Source organism: Haematobia irritans, chromosome 1 (assembly GCF_050003625.1).
Source record: "Haematobia irritans isolate KBUSLIRL chromosome 1, ASM5000362v1, whole genome shotgun sequence".
In the NCBI taxonomy this organism is placed as follows: domain Eukaryota; kingdom Metazoa; phylum Arthropoda; class Insecta; order Diptera; family Muscidae; genus Haematobia; species Haematobia irritans.
Genome location: NC_134397.1, coordinates 253,246,491 through 253,269,897, shown reverse-complemented (window position 1 = coordinate 253,269,897; position 23,407 = coordinate 253,246,491). Strand labels below are relative to the sequence as shown.

Genomic DNA, 23,407 nt, shown 5'->3' with positions numbered 1-23,407 from the left:
TCATCCTCGACGTATTAAAATCAACACTGCTACAAATTTTATAAATAGGGTTTTGAACATAAGCGACGTAAAATTTCATAAGGCTAACGAGAAGAAAATACGACAGATTCTACAACAAAATGACTTCCCCAATAAGACAATTAGCGATCTTGTACGTGAAAAATAAAAAAGATACAAATGATGACAAACAGGAAGCCACATCTATGGTTTTCAAAAAGATGACATATGTACCAGGCTTCTCCGAAAGATTTGAAAAATCAAACATATACAACAAGGATAATTACAAAATGGCCCAAAAATGTAACAAAACGATATATGACCTTTTCAGCAAAACTAAGACTAAGATAAAAATGGAAGATAAATCAAATGTAGTATATAAAATAAAATGCTATGGGGACGAAAACAATCCATGTCCGATGGCTTATGTTGGCACCACTAAAACCCAATTAAAAACAAGACTTTCTGCCCACAAATCCGACCAAAAGATGAAAGACAAGCCCTTAGAACAAAAAACGGCCCTTGCAGCACATTGCAAAACCACAGGACACATACCAAACTTCAAAAATGTTGAAATACTGACGATGGAAGAGAATACTAGGAGGAGATATACATTGGAGATGCTACTGACCACTGTGCACAGATTTACAGAAATCTAATACAAAATCATAAACACAATTAATATTATAAATCAGTTAGACATGAGCATTGTAAGGAGAAAGTCTATTACTTTGTAAAATGTAAATACAATTAATGTTATATTTTTGTTTCAAAACGTTGTTAAAGGTAATATTGTAAAATACTTAAATTATTACAATTTATAGATAATATCTCGCTGAAGATGATCACCGATGGTGTATCGAAATATCTGAGAACAGCAATATTTCAATAAAAAGTAATGAAAAACATTAACACCAGCATTTTTCATTAGTCCATGACCTAAAGCCAAACAAATAATCCCAAAATTTATTTTATTTATTTTATACCCACACAGCCACAAACGCCATTGAACACGATGCATCAAAACGTTTATTTAAATGTTTGTGATATGAACCTAATATGGCATTACATTCAAACTACTTCCTAAGATGTTCTTTATTATTATGAATGAAAAAATAAAGAACGCAGGTTCAAATCTCACTAGCGGCAATTTGTTTATTAAATATTTTTCTAAAAAATTATTTTGTATGCTAAAATTATCGTAATTTGCAAAACCTTCTCAAAAGAACTTCCATGGATGTGAAAACGTCAAACGGCACAGGTTAAAATCCCAGTGGGGATGCATTTTTATACCCACCACAATAGAATGGTGACGGGGGTATAATAAGTTTATCATTCCGTTTGTAACACATCGAAATATCGATTTCCGACTATATAAAGTATATATGTATATTCTTGTTCAGGGAGAAATTCTAAGACAATATAACCATGTCCGTCTGTCTGGCTGTCTGGCTGTCGGTTGTAATCAATCGTGCTGAAATTTTGCACAAAATCGTCTTTTGTCTGCAGGCAGGTCAAGTTCGAAGATGGGCTATATCGGTCCAGGTTTTGGTATATTCCCCATATAAACCGACCTCCTGATTTGGGGTCTCGTGCTTACAGAAACCGCAGTTATTATCCAATTTGCCTGAAATTGGAAATCTAGAGGTATTTTAGGACTATAAAGAGGTGTGCCAAAAATGGTTAATATCGGTCCATGTTTTGGTATAGCCCCCATATAGACCGATCTCCAGATTTTATTTCTTAGGCTTCTAGAAACTGTATTTACTATCCGATTTGCATGAAATTTGAAATCTAGAGGTATTTTATGACCAGAAATAGGTGTGCCGAAAATGGGACGTATCGGTCCATGTTTATAAATTAGCGCTTGGGCCTCCAAAATAAAATCCTCTGTCCCCTTCTAGCCCAAATACTCCATTTTCACCCTATTGTATGTCGTGGAATAAAGAGGAGCACAGTTTTCAGCTTAAAATTTATTTATTTATTAAAAAAGTTATATAAGATGTTTATATCACAAATTATTTCAAAATGTACCACCCTTCATAATAGCACTTTGTTCTGATTGTGTACTCACAAAGTTTTGTCAAAATTTTATTTCTATAGAAAATTTCGTCAAAATTTTATTTCTATAGAAAATTTTGCCAAAATTTTATTTCTATAGATGATTTTGTCAAATTATTATTTCTATAGAAAATTTTGTCAAAATTTTATTTCTATAGAAAATTTTCTCAAAATTTTATTTCTATAGAAAATTTTCTCAAAATTTTATTTCTATAGAAAATTTTCTCAAAAATTTATTTCTATAGAAAATTTTGTCAAAATTTTATTTCTATACAAAATGTTGTCAAAATTTTAGTTCTATAGAAAATTTTGTCAAGATTGTATTTCTATACAAAATTTTATCAAAATTTATTTCTATAGAAAATTTTGTCAAAATTGTATTTCTATAGAAAATTCGGTCAAAATTTTATTTCTATAGAAAATTTTGTCAAAATTGTATTTCTATAGAAAATTTTATCAAAATTTGATTTCTATAGAAAATTTTGTCAGAATTTTATTTTGTATAGAAATTTTTATCAAAATTTTACTTCTATAGAAAATTTTGTCAAAACTTAATTTCTATAGAAAATTATGTCAATATTTTAATTCTATAGAAATTTTTGTCAAAATTTTATTTCTATAGAAAATTTTTATCGAAATTTTATTTCTATAGAAATTTTTTTTTAAATTTTATTTCTATAGAAAATTTTATCAAAATTTTATTTCTATAGAAAATTTTGTCAGAATTGTATTTCTATAGAAAATTTTGTCAAAATTGTATTTCTATAGAAAATTTTGTCAAAATTGTATTTCTATAGAAAATTTTGTCAAAATTTTATTTCTATAGAAAATTTTGTCAAAATTTTATTTCTATAGAAAATTTTGTCAAAATTTTATTTCTATAGAAAATTTTGTCAAAATTTTATTTCTATAGAAAATTTTGTCAAAATTTTATTTCTATAGAAAATTTTCTCAAAAATTTATTTCTATAGAAAATTTTGGCAAAATTTTATTTCTTTTTTTGTCAAAATTTTATTTCTATAGAAAATTTTTATCGAAATTTTATTTCTATAGAAATTTTTTTTTTAAATTTTATTTCTATAGAAAATTTTATCAAAATTTTATTTCTATAGAAAATTTTGTCAGAATTGTATTTCTATAGAAAATTTTGTCAAAATTGTATTTCTATAGAAAATTTTGTCAAAATTGTATTTCTATAGAAAATTTTGTCAAAATTTTATTTCTATAGAAAATTTTGTCAAAATTTTATTTCTATAGAAAATTTTGTCAAAATTTTATTTCTATAGAAAATTTTGTCAAAATTTTATTTCTATAGAAAATTTTGTCAAAATTGTATTTCTATACAAATTTTTTTTTTCAAAATTTTATTTCTATACAATTTTTTTTTTCAAAATTTTATTTCTATACAAATTTGTTTCAAAATTTTATTTCTATACAAATTTTTTTCAAAATTTTATTTCTATTGAAATTTTTTATTTCTATATTCTATAGAAATTTTATTTCTATAGAAAATTTTGTCAAAATTTTATTTCTATAGAAAATTTTGTCAAAATTTTATTTCTATAGAAAATTTGGTCAAAATTTTATGTCTATAGAAAATTTTGTCCAAATTGTATTTCTATAGAAAATGTTGTCCAAATTTTATTTCTATAGAAAATTTTTTCAAAATTTTATGTCTATAGAAAATTTTATCAAAATTTTATTTCTATAGAAAATTTTTTCAAAATTTTATTTCTATAGAAAATTTTGTCAAAATTGTATTTCTATTGAAAATTGATGTATATCTTATTTGGAGAGGTATTTTTTGTGTCTGGTATTTTCTTTGCGATAACTCATTTGGTCTAGATCCTCAATCTTCGAAGCTCGAATAATATAATAAATAAATTAAATTAAATAACAAAATAATTGTTTTAGAATTCCATGTACCCAACTTCTGCTTAATAAGTTGTTATTAACTTTTTTGTCTTTTTAAATAACGATTTTTTTTATTTTTATACTAAGTAGATCATTTTTTTCATAAAATAGTTTCCTTGTTTTTGTACTATCAAGAATCTAGTTTTTTATTTACTTACCACAGAGTCCGTATAATAATCATTCTCCTCCTTCATCCCAACATTCGCCGATTTGACAAAGATAGATAGTGAAAAACGCATAATGCTATTGTTTGTTAATTATGATGAAATTATAGTAATGATGAATGCAAAATGATACGAATACCACCAAGTCATAAATAATCTACGAAGTCGTCTCGCCTCACATTTATAACTAATTGGTGATCATTGTGGCATCTGTCCACACCCGTCGTAAATGTCGACGGTAATGCGGTTCCATTGTATTTAATCGGAATACAAAGATCTGTACATCTGTGACAGTTTTCATTTTTCCTCCTGAAGTAGGCAAGCCCACAGACAGAGAGAGAGAGAGACAGAGAGCTGACAAAAGAGTTCAATGACTTTGTTTACAAAAGATTAATTTTTTATATAATTATTTTCTTTGAAATATCTGTATCATTAGTCAAAGAAAGGATATTTTACTCGGTTGTTTTTTTTTTCAGCGTAGATCGATCGTTCAAGTATAAATGACCGAGTTTAGGGATATGCTGTAGTCAGTAGAAATAGTAACGTGGAAACGATAAGAAATTTTAATTTCCAACAATTATAATACGAATTAAAAATTATTTAAAGTTTTTATATTGTCATTATGGATTTAAATGAAAATTATAACGAGAATAGTGGAAAGAAGGAACATAGTGGGAGGCTTGATGGGGGTTTCGATCTATGTGGACCAGGACCTCCTGCCTATTACAACTGTACAGTGACATGGTATTTATGAAAATCTGCTTTTGAATTTATTTAAAAAATACCTATGGAGAGTTAGTTGAAACTAAAATACAAACAAATTAAAAAAAATATATTAATCGAATTAAATAAAATTTAATATGTACAAAAAAAGTTGAAATTAAATTAAATTTTAATTTAATTCTAACTTTAAATTTAATTTTAATATTAATTTTTATTTGATTTTAATTTAATTTTAGTTTAAATTTAATTTTTGTTTTAATTTTTAAAATTGTAATTGGATTAAATTTAAATAAAATTTAAATTCAAAAATAAATCAAATTTAAATTTAATATAAATTAAATTTTAATTTATTTTTATTTTTAAGTTTATATTTAATTAAATTAAAATTAAAATTTAAAAAATCAAAACGAAAATTAAATTTAAACTAAAATTAAATTAAAATCAAATTTTAATTTAAATTTTAAATTAATTTATTTTTAAATTTTATTTAAATTTAATTAAATTAAAATTTTAATTTTAAAAATTAACACAAATTTAATTAAATTAAAATTTTAATTTTAAAAATTAACACAAAAATTACATTTAAATTAAAATAAAAATTAAATTAAATTAAATTTAAATGAAATTTAGATATAAAAATAAATTAAATTTAAATTTAAGAAGTAAATTTAAATAAAATTTAAATTTAAAAATAAATTAAATTTAAATTTAATGTAAATTAAATTTAAAATTTAAAAATAAATTAAAATGAAATTGAAATTCAATCTATTTTTAAATTTAAAATTTTATTTAAATGTAATTAAATTAAAATTTTAAAAATTAAAACAAAAATTAAGTTTAAACTAAAATTAAATTAAAATTAAATTTCAATTTAATTTATTTTTAAATTTAAATTTAATTTACATTAAATTTAAATTGAATTTATTTTTAAATTTAATTAAATTTAAAATGAAAACAAAAATTACATTTAAAATAAAATTAAATTAAAATCAAATTAAAATAAAAATAAAATAAAATATAATTAAATTACATTTGAATAAAATTTAAATTTAAAAATGAATTAAATTTAAATTTATATTTTAAATGAAATTTAAATATAAAACTAAATTAAATTTAAATTTAAGAAGTAAATTTAAATAAAATTTAAATTTAAAAATAAATTAAATTTAAATTAAATGTAAAATTTAAAAATAAATTAAATTGAAATTCAATTTATTTTTAAATTTAAATTTTATTTAAATTTAATTAAATTAAAATTAAAATTTTAAAAATTAAAACAAAAATTAAGTTTAAACTAAAATTAAATTAAAATTAAATTTCAATTTAATTTATTTTTTAATTTAAATTTAATTTACATTAAATTTAAATTGAATTTATTTTTAAATGTAACTAAATTTAAATTTAAATGTTAAAAATGAAAATAAAAATTAGGTTTAAAATAAAATTAAATTAAAATAAAATTAAAATAAAAATTAAAATTAAATAAAATTTAAATTTAATTAAATTAAATTTAAATAAAATTTAAATTTAAAAATGAATTAAATTTAAATTTATATTTGAAATGAAATTTAAATATGAAAATAAAATAAATTTAAATTTAAGAAGTAAATTTAAATAAAATTTAAATTTAAAAATAAATTAAATTTAAATTTTATGTAAATTAAATGTAAAATTTAAAAATAAATTAAATTGAAATTCAATTTATTTTTAAATTTAAATTTAATTAAATTAAATTAAAATTTTAAAAATTAAAACAAAAATTAAGTTTAAACTAAAATTAAATTAAAATTAAATTTCAATTTAATTTATTTTTAAATTTAAATTTAATTTACATTAAAACTAAAATTTAAATAAAATTAAAATTTAAAAATGAATTAAATTTAAATTTATATTTAAGTGGTAAATTTAAATTTAATTTAATTAAAATTACAATTTAAATAAAATTTAATTTTTATTTAAATTTAATTAAATTTAAATTTTATTAAATTAAATTTAAAATTAAATTTATTTAAATTTAAATAAAAATTAAATTTTATTTAAATTTAAAATGAATTTATATTTATTTTTTTAATTTTATTATAATTTTAATAATTAGAATTCTATATATCCATCATTGCCACATCATTTAAAAAATCTTTTCTTTGTTTTTGTCTTTCCAGCATGAGTCGGTCAGCTCATCAACGCCAACAACAAAAGCTGCAATTGCAGCAGCAGCAATTGTTGGCGCAACAAATGGCTGACAACGAGGCAGCCGCTGCTGCGGCCGAGATGTTTGATCTCTTTTGTGTGGCCACAACAATGCGTCAAATTCTCGGTCTACATCGTCAAATGTGCGATGTCATTGGTCTACGTCCCGCCCCACTAAATGAATTCTATCCTAAGCTAAAAACCAAAGTGCGTTCATGGAAAGCCCAGGCTTTATGGAAGAAATTCGATGCTCGAGCTTCACACAGGGCCTATGCCAAGGGTAATGCATGTACTGGTACCCGGGTTCTAGTAATCGGAGCCGGCCCCTGTGGTCTTCGTACGGCCATAGAGGCCCAACTGTTGGGTGCCAAAGTTGTTGTAGTGGAGAAGAGAGATCGTATATCCCGCAATAATGTTCTACATCTGTGGCCATTTGTCATCACGGATTTGCGTAATTTGGGAGCGAAAAAATTCTATGGGAAATTTTGTGCCGGTTCCATAGATCACATCTCTATACGGCAATTGCAATGTATACTCCTTAAAGTGGCTTTACTTTTGGGTGTTGAGATACACGAGGGTGTTTCATTCGAACGCTCTATTGAGCCAAGTGGTGATGGTTGCGGTTGGAGGGCTCAAGTTACACCCGCTGATCATGCCGTATCCCATTATGAATTTGATGTCTTAATAGGTGCCGATGGTAAACGTAATACATTGGAGGGTTTCAAACGCAAAGAGTTTCGAGGTAAATTGGCAATAGCCATAACGGCAAATTTTATCAATAAGAAAACAGAGGCTGAGGCTAAAGCGGAAGAAATTAGTGGAGTAGCCTTTATATTCAATCAATCGTTCTTTAAGGAGTTGTACCATACAACTGGTATAGATTTGGAAAATATTGTCTATTATAAAGACGAAACCCATTATTTTGTAATGACCGCCAAGAAACATAGTCTTATAGATAAGGGTGTCATCATGCAGGTAAGTTTTGATTAAGTTCTCCATCCAGCTTTTTATGGTAAATAATGGTGGTCATGTTTTTTTTTCTTTCTCCCCCAAGGACTTTGCTGACCCTGCTGAATTGTTGGCTCCCGTCAATGTAAATACTGAGAAACTCTTGGATTATGCCCGAGAAGCCGCTGAATTTTCAACCAAATATCAAATGCCAAATTTAGAATTCGCCGTTAATCATTATGGCAAACCGGATGTTGCCATGTTTGATTTTACCTCAATGTTTGCTGCCGAATCATCATGTCGCGTTATAGTACGTCATGGTTTTAGACTGTTACAGTGTCTGGTGGGTGATAGTCTGTTGGAGCCTTTTTGGCCCACCGGTTCAGGTTGTGCTCGTGGTTTTCTCTCCAGTATGGATGCTGCCTATGCCATTAAGTTGTGGGCCAATCCTGCCAATAGTACATTGGGTGTTATGGCCCAAAGGGAAAGTATTTATAGGTAAGCATCACAAATAGGCACACAAAAAAGAAATTCTGATTCAATGACGAAATTAATTGATCCAATTAATTTTTTAATTGAAATGTCTTCAATCGCAGAAATGATAGTATCAATTCAAAAAATTAATTGAAAGTCAATTAAAAAATTAATTGGTACAATTGATTTTTGTTTCAATTAAAAATTTTCTTGAATCAAATGTTTCATTGAATATTTTTTAAAAATCAATTAAGACTTTAATTGGAAATATTTTCGTGAATTTTTTTTCTGTGTGGCTTCCAAAAGAGATTAATAATGTTGATTTTCGATACTTCTCTTATTTTCCAGATTGTTGGGACAAACCACACCAGAAAATTTACAACGTGACACTGGTGGTTATACCGTAGATCCGGCCACACGTTATCCTAACCTAAATCGTAGCTCGGTAAATGTATGGCAAGTTAAGCATCTTATCGATACCGATGACAAAAGTATATTGGAACAAACATTCATGGATACAAATGCCTTACAAGTTACTCAGGTTGATACACCAGTTCGCAGGAAACGTCGCAGTGGTGGTAAGTGCTTTAGTTCTAGTCATACAAACATCATAATACAGACAAAGAAAATGCCGAGCCATCAATAAATCATCAAAGATGAGTTGGTTAGGTCCAAGTAGGGTCTGCTGGGAAAGGTCGATACTGTGGGCGGATTTCAGTAATCTTTCGCTACGTATTGGCGACTGATTCGAAGAGATGTACAAGGGTCTTCAGTTGTTCGTGTATTCCGAGATCTATAAAGAGAGTCACTCAGGGAACTCGAGATCTCAGTCTAGCGACCACGGTTGCCACAATTGGTACAATTCTACCAAAACTGGAAGATTTTTTACTGTTTGGTAGATTGGTAGAATTCTTGATGTTGATTTTGACAAATTTTTTTAAAAAATAAAATTTTGAATCAATTTTCTATAGAAATAAAAATTTTGACAAAATTTTCTATAGAAATAAAATTTTGACAATATTTTCTAAAGAAATAAAATTTTGGCAAAATTGTCTATAGAAATAAAATTTTTGCAAAATTTTCTATAGAAATAAAATTTTGACAATACTTTCGATAGAAATAAAATGTTGACAAAATTTTCTATAGAAATAAAATGTTGACAAAATTTTCTATAGAAATAAAAATTTTGACAAAATTTTCTATAGAAATAAAATTTTGACAAAATTTTCTATAGAAATAAAATTTTGGCCAAGCTTTCTATAGAGATAAAATTTTGAAAAAATGTCAATAGAAATAAATTTTTGACAAAATTTTCTATACAAATAAAATTTTCTATAGAAATAGATTTTTGACGCAATTTACTATACAAATAAAATTTTGACAAAATTTTCTATAGAAATAAAATTTTAACAAAATTTTCTACAGAAATACAATTTTGACAAAATTTTCTATAGAAATACAATTTTGACAAAATTCTCTATAGAAATAAAATTTTGACAAAATTTGCTATAGAAATAAAATTTTGACAAAATTTTCTATAGAAATTAAAATTTGACAAAATTTTCTATAGAAATAAAACTTTGGCAAAATTGTCTACAGATATAAATTTTTGACAAAATGTTCTATAGAAATAAAATTTTGACAAAATTTTCCATAGAAATAAAATATTGACAAAATTTTCCATAGAAATAAAAATTTGACCACATTCTCTATAGAAATAAAATGTTGACGCAATTTTCTATAGAAATAAAATTTTGACAAAATATACAAATTAAAAATGCGGGCAACAGCTATATGCGGAATTTAATGGTAAAAAGTCCCAGCTGTGTCAGAATCAAACAAGGAGTTTGCCAGCACATTGTATCTTGTACAAACGTAGCATTTAGGCTTCTTATTGATGACAACTTCGATAGGCAAAATTCCCACCAGTTCTTGGACAAAATTATTCAATGTTGGTGTCACTGTCCAGATCCAGGTACTCTGCGACAAGGGTAGAGTGCGTCCAGAGTGATCTGGTGGTGAGTCGGGTAGGTGTAGTTGGGCAAGCGAAAAGGTGACGAGTGTCATGTGACCCTTGGTTACGACAGCTACGCTGCTATCAATCACTGATAAGTAGGAATTGAGGCGGCTGCTCTTGCCTAATCTTAATTGTGCCGTGGCAGGTCTCTTTCCTCCCGTGCTATGGGCAGTGGTCGGACTCCGAGAACAGGATTAACCTTGTAGCTTCTCACCGCTTCAGTTACAGTATCCTCATGAATCCTGTTCAGGCCTGCCTGATCTAGAGTCTCACTTTTGTAACGCTGGATCTCGCGCTCTAGAAGGTAAAGATCAACCCTTACATTCCCGGGTGGGTGTTGCCTATCCACAAGATGGTGATTTGGATGACAACTTCGATAGCAACCCAAGAGGTACTATTTTGACAACATGTAATTGTGTCGACGCACCAGGATGATCTTGGTCTCCGCATAAAGGTTATCTTGGGGTGTACTGCGGAGTCGTCCTGTTGCAGTTCTAAGGGCAGCGTTTTGACAGGTTTGGATGTTATGTCGCTTGTTTGAGGTGTCCACATTGGCGCTGCATAGTTTACGACTTAAACAGGCTGTCGAATGTTACCCCGAGTATCTTGGGGTAGTTTACTATCGGAATTGTTTCGCCATCGACTCTAACATTCAACTGCATACGTACTTCCACCGTCCATGTAGTGAACAGTGTGGCTGAGGATTTGATGGCAGATATCCTCAAATTTCTAGCAGTGAAATAACTGGTAAGATCAGCAATGTAGACGTTTAGACAATCGCATATGTCATCAACAATGGGCCCGGATGCCATGATTGTTCGTTCCTGCCGGTTGGAACGTATTCTCGATGTCCTCGAATAATGTGGCATGATTGACCGTATCGAATGCTTTCGATAGGTCAAGCGCCATGAGGATCGTTCCTTGACACGGCTTGGGCTGATTAAGTGCATTATTAATATGTGTCGAAATGGCATGCAAGGCTGTCGTCGTACTACTACGGAATCCATGTTGATTGGGGGGTTAGCTGGGAAATTCTCCACAAGGCTGGGGAGGAGTAGTGCTTCAAGTGTCTTGGCTACGGGCGAGAGAAGGGATATCGGTCTGTACGTTTCACCTTTACTCGAATCTTTGCCTGGCTTCAGTAGTGGAAGCCAGAATAGGTCCGTAGTCCCTTAATTTTGTGGAAAAATTTTATGGGTCTTTTTGAATACCACTTCTTCCTGTTTTGTTTTTTAATTGAGGAAGAACATGGATCATTGTAGAATATCAGATTCTTAGTTTTTATTGTTGCTAAATGAACTATGCATCTCTCATTGAGCCACTCTACATTTCAGATACTATGCCTTTAAGTGCTGTTTTATTACGATGGATATGTGCCCAATTGCATTCGTATGAATTTACCAAGGATCTTAAGGAGGTATCAGATGTATTCACCAATGGCAAAGTTTTATGTGCTCTCATTAACCGGTAAGCTATAGATGATTTAAAAAAAATTCTCTAATTATTAATGATTTTTCATGATTTTGTTTTATATTCTCAGTTATCGTCCCGATCTAGTCGACTTCAATGCAATCAAAGATTTAAGCCCCATTGAAATGAATGATCTCGCCTTTAAAATACTCGATAAAGAGTTACACATCCCACGTATTATGAGCGGCAAAGATTCCGTACAACTAAATACCATTGAATCAAAAATATGGCTAAATTATTTGGAACAAATCTGTGAAGTATTTCGTGGAGAAATACCGCATGTTAAACATCCGAAAATTGATTTTAGTGATTTACGTGAAAAGTATCGCGTCAACTATAGCCATGCCCAACCAGACTTTTCGAAACTTTTACAATTGTCCAGTAAACAAAAGGTCAAATCACCTATACAAGATGCTGTTGATATACCACAAAATGTACAGAGACGTTCTGTATTGGATGAGGAGAAACTGAAACGCCAGCGACGCCATGAACAACTATTGGGAGCTGGTGGAGGAGGTGGTAATAATGCAGCGGGTGCAGGCAATGCAGGTAAATTAACAAAAATTTTGAATTTTAAAATATTTGGACATTAAAATATCTGTTTTTTGTGTTTTCAGCACAAACGGATACTCCTCGCCGTGCCAAAAAACGAAGAAGTGCCGAAAAGGCTGCCAATATTGTAAGTTGTTTTGGGAAATTCATCAAAAATATCATAGGACATTTATCATGTCATAAATCTTGAAAAGTGATTTGTATTGGAATATATCAACAAAATCAATTTTTAAAGATTTTTTTTTGGATATATCACTTTTCAAATTTATCAAAAATTAAGCTTCCAAACCTATATCATATTCTTATTATATACCTGGTGTATAGAATGTATATAGAGCTCTGAAATATTTTTCTAATGAATTCATGAATTTTCATTTAAAACCTATCATGCATTTGGTATTTATTATAAAAAAACCACAATTGGTCGAATAAGGTCCATTTTACAATAAATCATTATCATCATGAAAATACACATGTATTGGGTCATGACATTATAAGCACTAGCACCACGATCAAAAACTCCTCATCACCATCATCATCAACATATTCATATGAAAAGGTATTTAGTTTGACAATCATCCATTTTTGAAACGTAAAACCTATATTTCATGTTTTCCCATTCCACCCCAATATACTTACTCATATCCTTTTTTTGGAAAATAATTATTATAAAAAGAGAACAAAAGTTGTATATCTTCATCAATGGTAAATCCATAAGATGTAATCGATTAACCTTAAATTAAATCAAATTAATTATTAAATTAAATTAAATTAAATTAAATTAAATTAAATTAAATTAAATTAAATTAAATTAAATTAAATTAAATTAAATTAAATTAAATTAAATTAAATTAAATTAAATTAAATTAAATTAAATTAAATTAAATTAAATTAAATTAAATTAAATTAAATTAAATTAAATTAAATTAAATTAAATTAAATTAAATTAAATTAAATTAAATTAAATTAAATTAATTTAATTTAATTTAATTTAATTTAATTTAAATTAAATTAAATTAAATTAAATTAAATTAAATTAAATTAAATTAAATTAAATTAAATTAAATTAAATTAAATTAAATTAAATTAAATTAAATTAAATTAAATTAAATTAAATTAAATTAAATTAAATTAAATTAAATTAAATTAAATTAAATTAAATTAAATTAAATTAAATTAAATTAAATTAAATTAAATTAAATTAAATTAAATTAAATTAAATTAAATTAAATTAAATTAAATTAAATTAAATTAAATTAAATTAAATTAAATTAAATTAAATTAAATTAAATTAAATTAAATTAAATTAAATTAAATTAAATTAAATTAAATTAAATTAAATTAAATTAAATTAAATTAAATTAAATTAAATTAAATTAAATTAAATTAAATTAAATTAAATTAAATTAAATTAAATTAAATTAAATTAAATTAAATTAAATTAAATTAAATTAAATTAAATTAAATTAAATTAAATTAAATTAAATTAAATTAAATTAAATTAAATTAAATTAAATTAAATTAAATTAAATTAAATTAAATTAAATTAAATTAAATTAAATTAAATTAAATTAAATTAAATTAAATTAAATTAAATTAAATTAAATTAAATTAAATTAAATTAAATTAAATTAAATTAAATTAAATTAAATTAAATTAAATTAAATTAAATTAAATTAAATTAAATTAAATTAAATTAAATTAAATTAAATTAAATTAAATTAAATTAAATTAAATTAAATTAAATTAAATTAAATTAAATTAAATTAAATTAAATTAAATTAAATTAAATTAAATTAAATTAAATTAAATTAAATTAAATTAAATTAAATTAAATTAAATTAAATTAAATTAAATTAAATTAAATTAAATTAAATTAAATTAAATTAAATTAAATTAAATTAAATTAAATTAAATTAAATTAAATTAAATTAAATTAAATTAAATTACATTAAATTACATTAAATTACATTAAATTAAATTAAATCGCAAAATCGGACTTTAAAGTCTTTGAATTGTTTAAATAAATTGGATAAATCCACGATAAGGGTATATTTAAGTCCCTTTACCCGACTGATGCCTGTTTACTTGTTATAATAATAAGGATGCACTATAACAACCAAATCCTTTTCACATTCCTCATTTTCGACATTAAAATATTTGCTCAAAAAGAAAATCATTCGTTAGTCAATTATTAGGTTTAGTTTTTATACAAAAAAAAAAAAAACAGATATATTATAAAAAACGATTAACTTCCAAAATATACCCCATAAAAACATTTACCTCAGGAGGAACGCCAAAAGCGTTTGGAAGAAATTGAACAAAATCGTCAAGATCGCCAGAGCAAACGTCGCCAGCAACGTTATCAGCAAACACAAAATTTCTACAAATCTCTACATATGCTACAAGCCAATATCCTGTTACGTGAAGCCGATGAGAACACCCCATTTGAGGATTATTCCATATTTTTATATCGTCAACAGGCACCGGAGTTTAATGATCGTGTCAAAGAGTTGGAAAGAAAATTATTGTTTCCCGTAAGAGCTGATAATGAAGATGATGATGCCCGTGACGCATGCTCATAAATTCCTTATTATTGTTGTTGTTGTATGGCAATGATGCTTGCTCTGATAAAAAAAAATCAAAATAATTATGCTGTTTTGTCATTGAAACTCCTCTAACAGTCGTTTAAAAGCAAAACACAATGTAAACCAAATAACAATGCCAAAACGCTTATGTTTTTTGTTTTTCTTTTTTTTTGTAACATAACCATCTATCTCTAAGTAGTAATAATAAATGTAAATATATATGTATTTAAAAAAATGTATGGTAGATTCAAAAATCTGCCAACTTCATTTAAGAATTGATTGAACTGATAAAATCAGTTATGCGTTTTTATTTTATATTTTAACGAAATTTTTTCAATTAAAGTCTTAATTGAGTTTTAAAAAATATTCAATTAACAATTTAGTTTTAATTGAAACAAGAAATCAATCACAAAACTTAATAGTATAAATTAATTTTTTAATTGACTTTCAATTAACTTTTTAATTTATACTATCATTTCTGTGATTGCAGACATTTCAATTAAAAATGAATTGGATCAATTACTTTCATGATTGAAAACAAAAAATATTTTTTTGTGTGTAGGTTAGGTTAGGTTGTAGAGGATGATAAAAATTCTTGGATCGAATTGATGCCCACTTAGACCACTATAGGTCAAGGTAATTTTTTCAACTTCTTCCTGAAATGTTCTTCTTTAAAGTCGCTCAAGGACTTCTATTTATACGTTTTCCTCAAAGTTGCTTAAAACATCCAATCAGAGGCCTTGAAGGTGAGTGTGTTCCTTAAATTACACTTCCGTAGTTCGGTGAGAGCCTGAGTTATAAAAGAGCGCACTATCTTGTTTCTAAAGGATAATGCCAGATACTGCCACTGGAAGTTTTCCGTCCAGACACAATCTGCAAATGTTATCACCGTTGAGACCAATTCTTGCCATACGTTTTCCAACTGTGTTATGTCCAGTTATAATTCCAATTAAAAGTCTCAAATCCTATCTATTCATTGACTTCAGAATTTCGAACCAAGAATCAAGTCTTCATTTTGCCGGAGATCCGCGGGCCTCAAAAGTTTCAAAGCTTATTGAAGTCCTATTTATTCTGGCTTCTGATTAAAACAGAACAATTTTCTTTGACCCTAGTCTCGATGAAAGCAATTGGGGAGAGGATATCGGCACTTGAGATTCAAATTCTAGTACGAACGATGATTGCTTAAGTAAGCCACCGTGGTGCAATGGTTAGCATGCCCGCCTTGCATACACAAGGTCGTGGGATCGATTCCTGCTACGACCGAACACCAACAAGTTTTTCAGCGGTGAATTATCCCACCTCAGTAATGCTGGTGACATTTCTGAGCGTTTCAAAGCTTCTCTAAGTGGTTTCACTGCAATGTGGAACGCCGTTCGGACTCGGCTATAAAAAGGAGGTCCCTTATCATTGAGCTTAACATGGAATCGGGCAGCACTCAGTGATAAGAGAGAAGTTCACCAATGTGGTATCACAATGGACTGAATAGTCTAAGTGAGCCTGATACATCGGGCTGCCACATAACCTAACCTAACCTAACCTTGCTTAAGTAAAGATGATTATTTTTAAAGTTTACAATGGCTCCAAATTTTCTCATTACAAAACACAATGATGGGAATAGAAATTCGTGCACGCACATTAACTCCATTTTTTTAGTTTTTTTGATTTGGTATAAAATCGTGTGTAGTAGGGTGACCAAATAGCCGCTTTTTGAAAAGTCGGTTTTCGGTTTATAAAAAAAAACCAAATTTGTAAAAATCGGTTTACCGTGTTTTTTTTTTTTTTGCTCAAAACCAGTTAACCGGTTAAAACGAAAAAATTCAATGTAGTGAAAATGAGCTTTGAAAACTCATATTTATTCTAAAAACAAAAACAAGAATTAACAAAACATTGTAATAAAATGAACATTTAAAAACAAACTAAGAATAAAATCATGCTGTATTTTCTGTGTGAAGGCCGGTACATTTAAACATTGGAAATATTTAAACTCAATTATTATGTATGGGGCTTTGTATACATCTGAGTCAATTTGGAACATATTGCTCAAATGTTAATTATTCTCTCTGTGCAAATTTTCAAGTAAATCGGAGAGAAATTTTGACCTGGATATATATCAGGCAAAATTTATATAAATCTGAACCGATTTTTGATAAATTTTCTTTCTATAGGAAAAAAATTGACAAAATTTTCTACAGAAATAAAATGTTGCCAAAATTTTCTATAGGAATAAGATTTAAAAATTTTAGGTGTCTATAGAACTAAAATTTTGGCAAAATTTTCTATGGAAATAAAATTTTGGCAAAATTTTCTATGGAACTAAAATTTTGACAAAATTTTCTTTAGAAATAAAATTTAAACTTTTGACAAAATTTTCTATAGAAATAAAATGTTGCCAAAATTTCCTATATATTCAATATTTTTTAATTTAGGTTTCTATAGAACTACAATTTTGACAAAATTTTCTATGGAAATAAAATTTTGGCAAAATTTTCTATGGAACTAAAATTTTGACAAAATTTTCTATAGGAATTCGATTTAAAATTTTTAGGTTTCTATAGAACTAAAATTTTGACAAAATTTTCTATGGAAATAAAATATTGGCAAAATTTTCTATGGAAATAAAATTTTAGCAAAATTTTGTATGGAACTAAAATTTTGACAAAATTTTCTATAGAAATAAAATTTTGCCAAAATTTTCTATAGGAATAAGATTTAAAATTTTTAGGTGTCTGTAGAACTAAAATTTTGACAAAATTTTCTATGGAACTAAAATTTTGACAAAATTTTCTATAGAAATAAAATTTTGCCAAAATTTTCTATAGAACTAAAATTTTGACAAAATTTTCTATAGAAATAAAATTTAAAATTTTGACAAAATTTTCTATAGAAATAAAATTTTGCCAAATTTCTCTATATATTCAATATTTCTTTAATTTAGGTTTCTATAGAACTAAAATTTTGACAACATTTTCTATGGAAATAAAATTTTGGCAAATTTTTCAAATTTGGTAAAATTTTCTATAGGAATAAGATTTAAATTTTTTAGGTGTCTATAGAACTAAAATTTTGAATAAATTTTTATGGAAATAACATTTTGGCAAATTTTTCTTTGGAACTAAAATTTTAGCAAATTTTTCTATAGAAATAAAATTTTGCCAAAATTGCTAAACTTTTGACAAAATTTTCTAAAGAAATAACATTTTGGCACATTTTTCTATGGAACTAAAACTTTGGCAAATTTTTCTATAGAAATAGAATTTTGCCAAAATTTTCTATAAGAATAAGATTTAAAATTTGTAGGTGTCTATGGAACTAAAATTTTGCCAAAATTTTCTATGGAAATAAAATTTTAACAAAATTTTCTATGGAAATAAAATTTTGACAAAATTTTCTATTGAACTAAAATGTTGACAAATTTTTCTATAGAAATAAAATTTTTGACCAAATTTTCGATGGAAATAAAATTTTGGCAAAATTTTCCATAAAACTAAAAATTTTCTATGGAAATAAAATTTAAAATGTTGACAAAATTTTCTATAGAAATAAAATTTTGCCAAAATTTTCTATATATTCAATATTTTTTTAATTTAGGTTTCTATAGAACTAAAATTTTGACAAAATTTTCTATAGAAATAAAATTTTGACAAAATTTTCTATTGAAATAAAATGTTGACAAAATTTTCTATAGAAATAAAATGTTGATAAAATTTTCTATAGAAATAAAATTTTGACAAAATTTTCTATAGAAATAAAATTTTGACAAAATTTTCTATAGAAAAAAAATGTTGACAAAATTTTCTATAGAAATAAAATTTTGACAAAATTTTCTATGGAAATAAAATTTTGGCAAAATTTTCTATGGAAATAAAATCTTGGCAAAATTTTCTATGGAACTAAAATTTAAAAAAAAAATTCTATAGAAATAAAATTTAAAATTTTGACAAATGTTTCTATAGAAATAAAATTTTGCAAAATTTTCTATATATTCAATATTTTTTGTTAATGTAGGTTTCTATAGAACTATGCGCTCAAGAATAGGCTTATGTAAGGCTATATCAAAATTTGGACCTTAAGGATTCATATGGAAAATTTCAGACTGGCAAAAAAAATGGTGAAGCGTTTTAAATTTTTGGTCGAGCAAAATTTTTACGATTCCGATTCCAGCAAAATCTTCAGACTCCGACTCCAAATCCCTGGCCATTATAACGATTTATGGGCGAATACACATAAACAAATATAATGCACTGACCCTATTGATGTTGCACTAACATGCAAATTGTTTTTATGGCTTGTAAACAATATAATGGATTGTTAATAAAACAAATATCCGGTAGCTGTAAATTCTAATTTGACACTTACTTAGTAACACTTCATGTCAATTACTATATAAACTAAATTCCGTCTGTCCATATCCATAGTTTACTAGTTTTTATATATTTCACATCAATTTGAACAAAGATTCTATTTTGCCTAGTCGATTCAGAGAAGGCTTTCTGCAAGAGAGACCCATAACTTAAAATCCACAGTTCTTAGGTATTTCTATAATATTCCGAAACTAAAAAAGAAATTTGCTGAACACCTTGCTTTTTAAACAAAAATAACAAAAAAAACTTATAATATATGTTGTTGAATACTTTGCGTTTTTTTTCTCTATATGTTTATTTGTTTAACATTTTTGTTGTTTCTTTTAACATTGTTTTTTTTTTATTACTTGTTTAACATTTTATACTTTTATTAATTAATTTTCTTTTTTATTTTCCGTTTTGCGTATACTCAAATCCCTAATCCTTTGGTTATATATTTTTTTCAATTACACTCATACTCGTTGTTTAAATAAAACCAAAAAAAAAACTCAACACTACCAAAATTTGTTTACAACACAATTTCCTGTTACTTAAACCAAAAATCAATTTCCTCTTTTATATTTTTCAACTATTTCCTTTTGTATATCAAAAACAAATTTTCTATGAAATCCCCGGAACACCTACTACTACTACTTCTATTACATTGGATACCAAACACCAACAACACATCACCAATACCTCCATTATCCACTCAATTGACCTGACCCCCATTTTCCAAATGTGCCCGATGCCCAAATCCCCACGCGATATTCCCCATTTAGGATCGTGAACGCGGAGATATACCCTCGAGTGCACCACGTTCAAATGCCGATGAGCAATTCAGTGATCGCATTAGATCTATGGAACAACGTATTTCCTCACGTAATAATTTAAATGATAAAAAACCCAAAGATTTGATGCGTGCCATTGGCAAAATCGATAGTAACGATTGGAATGTACGTGAGATTGAAAAGAAAATTGAACAATCGAAAAAAACCGAAGTCCATGGACCCAAGGGTAGGGAAAAAGTACCCAAATGGAGTAGAGAACAATTCCAGGCTAGGCAACATAAAATGGCCAAGCCTACCCGTCAAGATTCGGCCGAGGAAAAATTCAAAGAGATCGATCAAACATTGAAGAATCTTGATAAGCAATTGAAAGAGGGTTCTGTTTTGGAGGTGGGTGAACGAGGTCGCAATAAAGTGGCCTCCATAGCGGGACAATTTGTAAAACGTGATGATACACCGGAAGAAAAGACCTCCCCTGCGCCAACAACAACACAATCGTCGAAATCTGTGAGTACCTGTTTGTTCGATAAAAGTCACAAAATTGGGCCTCAAGCACAAACCAAGAAACAATTTCAAAAAATCCAAATTTCCACAAGCTTTTTGATTTTTACGTTTCAGTTTCAATTATTTAAAATTATTTATGTTTTATTTATAATAATTTTGTTTTAATTTTACACTAATTATTTTGAGAACAAATTCAAACCACAACAAGAAGAGATTTTCTATATATCAAATGTTAAAACAGCGCCATCTAGTTAAGCAATCGTTTTTTTTCATATTTACAAATCATAACTGCAACCTCATAATGCTTTGCCTTCAGAAAATTGAATCTGCACATTTCATTAAAATCAAAATCAATTCATAAAACAGCTAAATGGTATATTTTAATTCTCACATCATAGAAAAAGGCATGTCTTTCAAACTGTATAGGCATATCTTTCAAACTGTATATGCCTATATCTTTCAAACTGTATATTAAAAATTTAATAAAATTAAAAAAAAAAACAAATATTTGAAGCATACAAAATTTTGTTTGCATTCTAATTCTCCCTTAAAAATCGAGTTACGAAATTATCTAATGAATTCTAATCAATTTTCTTAGAGCACCAAAGTGGCTTTAGCCTTTAAGAAACAGGCTGCATCCGAGAAATGTCATTTCTGTCGACAAACTGTATATCTTATGGAAAAACTACAAACTGAAAATTTGGTAATGCATCGTGGATGTCTTAAATGTCATCATTGTCATACAAATCTGAGATTGGGAGCCTATGCCTTCGATCGTGATGATCCCAATGGACGATTCTATTGTACTCAACATTTTAGATTGCCTGCCAAACCAACAAGGCCAATAGTGCGCAAGCCAGGACAAAGGGTGAGTATATATTTTTCAGTTATTGTATAATACACTGACAAACACAATGGAGGACGATCCCGAACATTATATTTCATTTCAACAACTTGCCATAAATCCCTTTTGCTTCTGTCCAAATATACGAGGGCAATCCGATAATTATTTAACGAAGTTGCCATATATTTTTTATCACGATATTAAAGGAAACTATTAATTATTTAATATTCAATTACAGAAAGCTCCTGCTCATACAAATGAATCTGGTGCTGCAGTACCTGCTGGTACTCTACCCTCTGATAAAACTCCAGAAAATGCTGTTGCCATTAATAGTGGAGCTGAGTCGGGTCCAGACGAACCCAAAACTCCTGAAAAACGTGGACCCGTGGACAATGTCAGCAAAATGGATCTTTTGGAACGTGGTCAAACACCAGAGCGTATTGAATTCGAAAATACTGATGCCATGTCTGATGGTGAACCATCAGAGGAACATATAATCGATGAACACGAATGGTCTGGTCGTAATTTCTTACCAGAATCAAATAATGATTCTGAATCAGATCTATCCAGCTCAGATGAATCCGATACTGAATCGAATTCAGATATGTACGAAGAAGCTAATGATTCACCATTGGGTGTTCAAACACTTCAACTGGCTTCGGAATGGATTGGAAAACAAAACTATTCGGATAGTGATATTTCGGATGATAATTATGATTCCAGTGAAGGTTTAGCTGGTAAGTGCAATTTTGAGTACTTAGTTAATTAATGTGATTAAAAAGTAAAAATTAAAAGTTAAATGCGTGAAATCATAACCACGGATGCCACTCGTTCCACAAATATCTACCAAAATTTGTAGATTTTTTTTTACCAAAAATCTACCAAATGAAAAAATCCTATTTTGAAGTTGTTGTGGTCAATATAAAAAATTTGTCCTACTCGATAGAAATATTTTATATTGAATTTATAGAAAATTTTGTCCAAATTTTATTTCTATTGAATAATTTGTCAAAATTTTATTTCTATAGAAAATTTTTTCAAAATTTTATTTTATTAGAATTTTTTTAAAATTTAATTTCTATAGAAAATTTTTGCAAAATTTTATTTCTTTAGAAAATTTTTCAAAGTTTTATTTCTTTAGAAAATATTTCAAAATTTTAAAAATTGATGAATTAAAATTTTGTCAATTTTTTTTTTCTATAGAAAATTTTGTCAAAATTTTATTTCTATAGAAAATTTTGTGAAAATTTTATTTCTATAGAAAATTTTTGCACAATTTCATTTCTATAGAAAATTTTGTGAAAATTTTATTTCTATAGAAAATTTTGTCAAAATTTTATTTCTATAAAAAAATTTGTGAAATATTTATTTCTATAGAAAATTTTGTCAAAATTTTATTTCTATAGAAAATTTTGTCAAAATGTTATTTTTATAGAACATTTTGACAAAATTTTCTATAAAAATAAAATATCCTATAGAAAATTTTGTGAAAAGTTTATTCTATAGAAAATTTTGTCAAATTTTTATATCTATAGAAAATTTTGTCAAAATTTTATTTCTATAGAAAATTTTCTCAAAATTTTATTTCTATAGAAAATTTTCTCAAAATTTTATTTCTATATAAAATTTTGTGAAAATTTTATTTTTATAGAAAATTTTGTCAAAATTTTATTTCTATAGAAAATTTTGTCAAAATTTTATTTCTATAGAAAATTTTGCCAAAATTTTATTTCTATAGAACATTTTGTCAAAATTTTATTGCTATAGAAAATTTTGTCAAAATTTTATTTCTATAGAAAATTTTGTCAAAATTTTATTTCTATAGAAAATTTTGTC

General features: G+C 26.5%; 1 protein-coding gene across 1 annotated transcript in view; it reads left to right on the top strand.

Annotated features, from left to right (window-relative positions):
- The first annotated feature begins 4,667 nt into the window (after positions 1-4,667).
- The window catches only part of Mical (Molecule interacting with CasL), a 63,093-nt gene continuing 44,353 nt past the window's right edge, over positions 4,668-23,407 (top strand). The window contains exons 1-11 of the mRNA XM_075307040.1: positions 4,668-4,880; positions 7,019-8,021; positions 8,101-8,492; positions 8,817-9,046; positions 11,820-11,952; positions 12,026-12,504; positions 12,573-12,634; positions 14,796-15,044; positions 20,218-20,730; positions 21,326-21,595; positions 21,810-22,308. Coding sequence (XP_075163155.1) covers positions 4,759-4,880; positions 7,019-8,021; positions 8,101-8,492; positions 8,817-9,046; positions 11,820-11,952; positions 12,026-12,504; positions 12,573-12,634; positions 14,796-15,044; positions 20,218-20,730; positions 21,326-21,595; positions 21,810-22,308 — 3,952 coding nt within the window. The 5' untranslated portion in view covers positions 4,668-4,758. The remainder of the gene's footprint in view (positions 4,881-7,018; positions 8,022-8,100; positions 8,493-8,816; positions 9,047-11,819; positions 11,953-12,025; positions 12,505-12,572; positions 12,635-14,795; positions 15,045-20,217; positions 20,731-21,325; positions 21,596-21,809; positions 22,309-23,407) is intronic.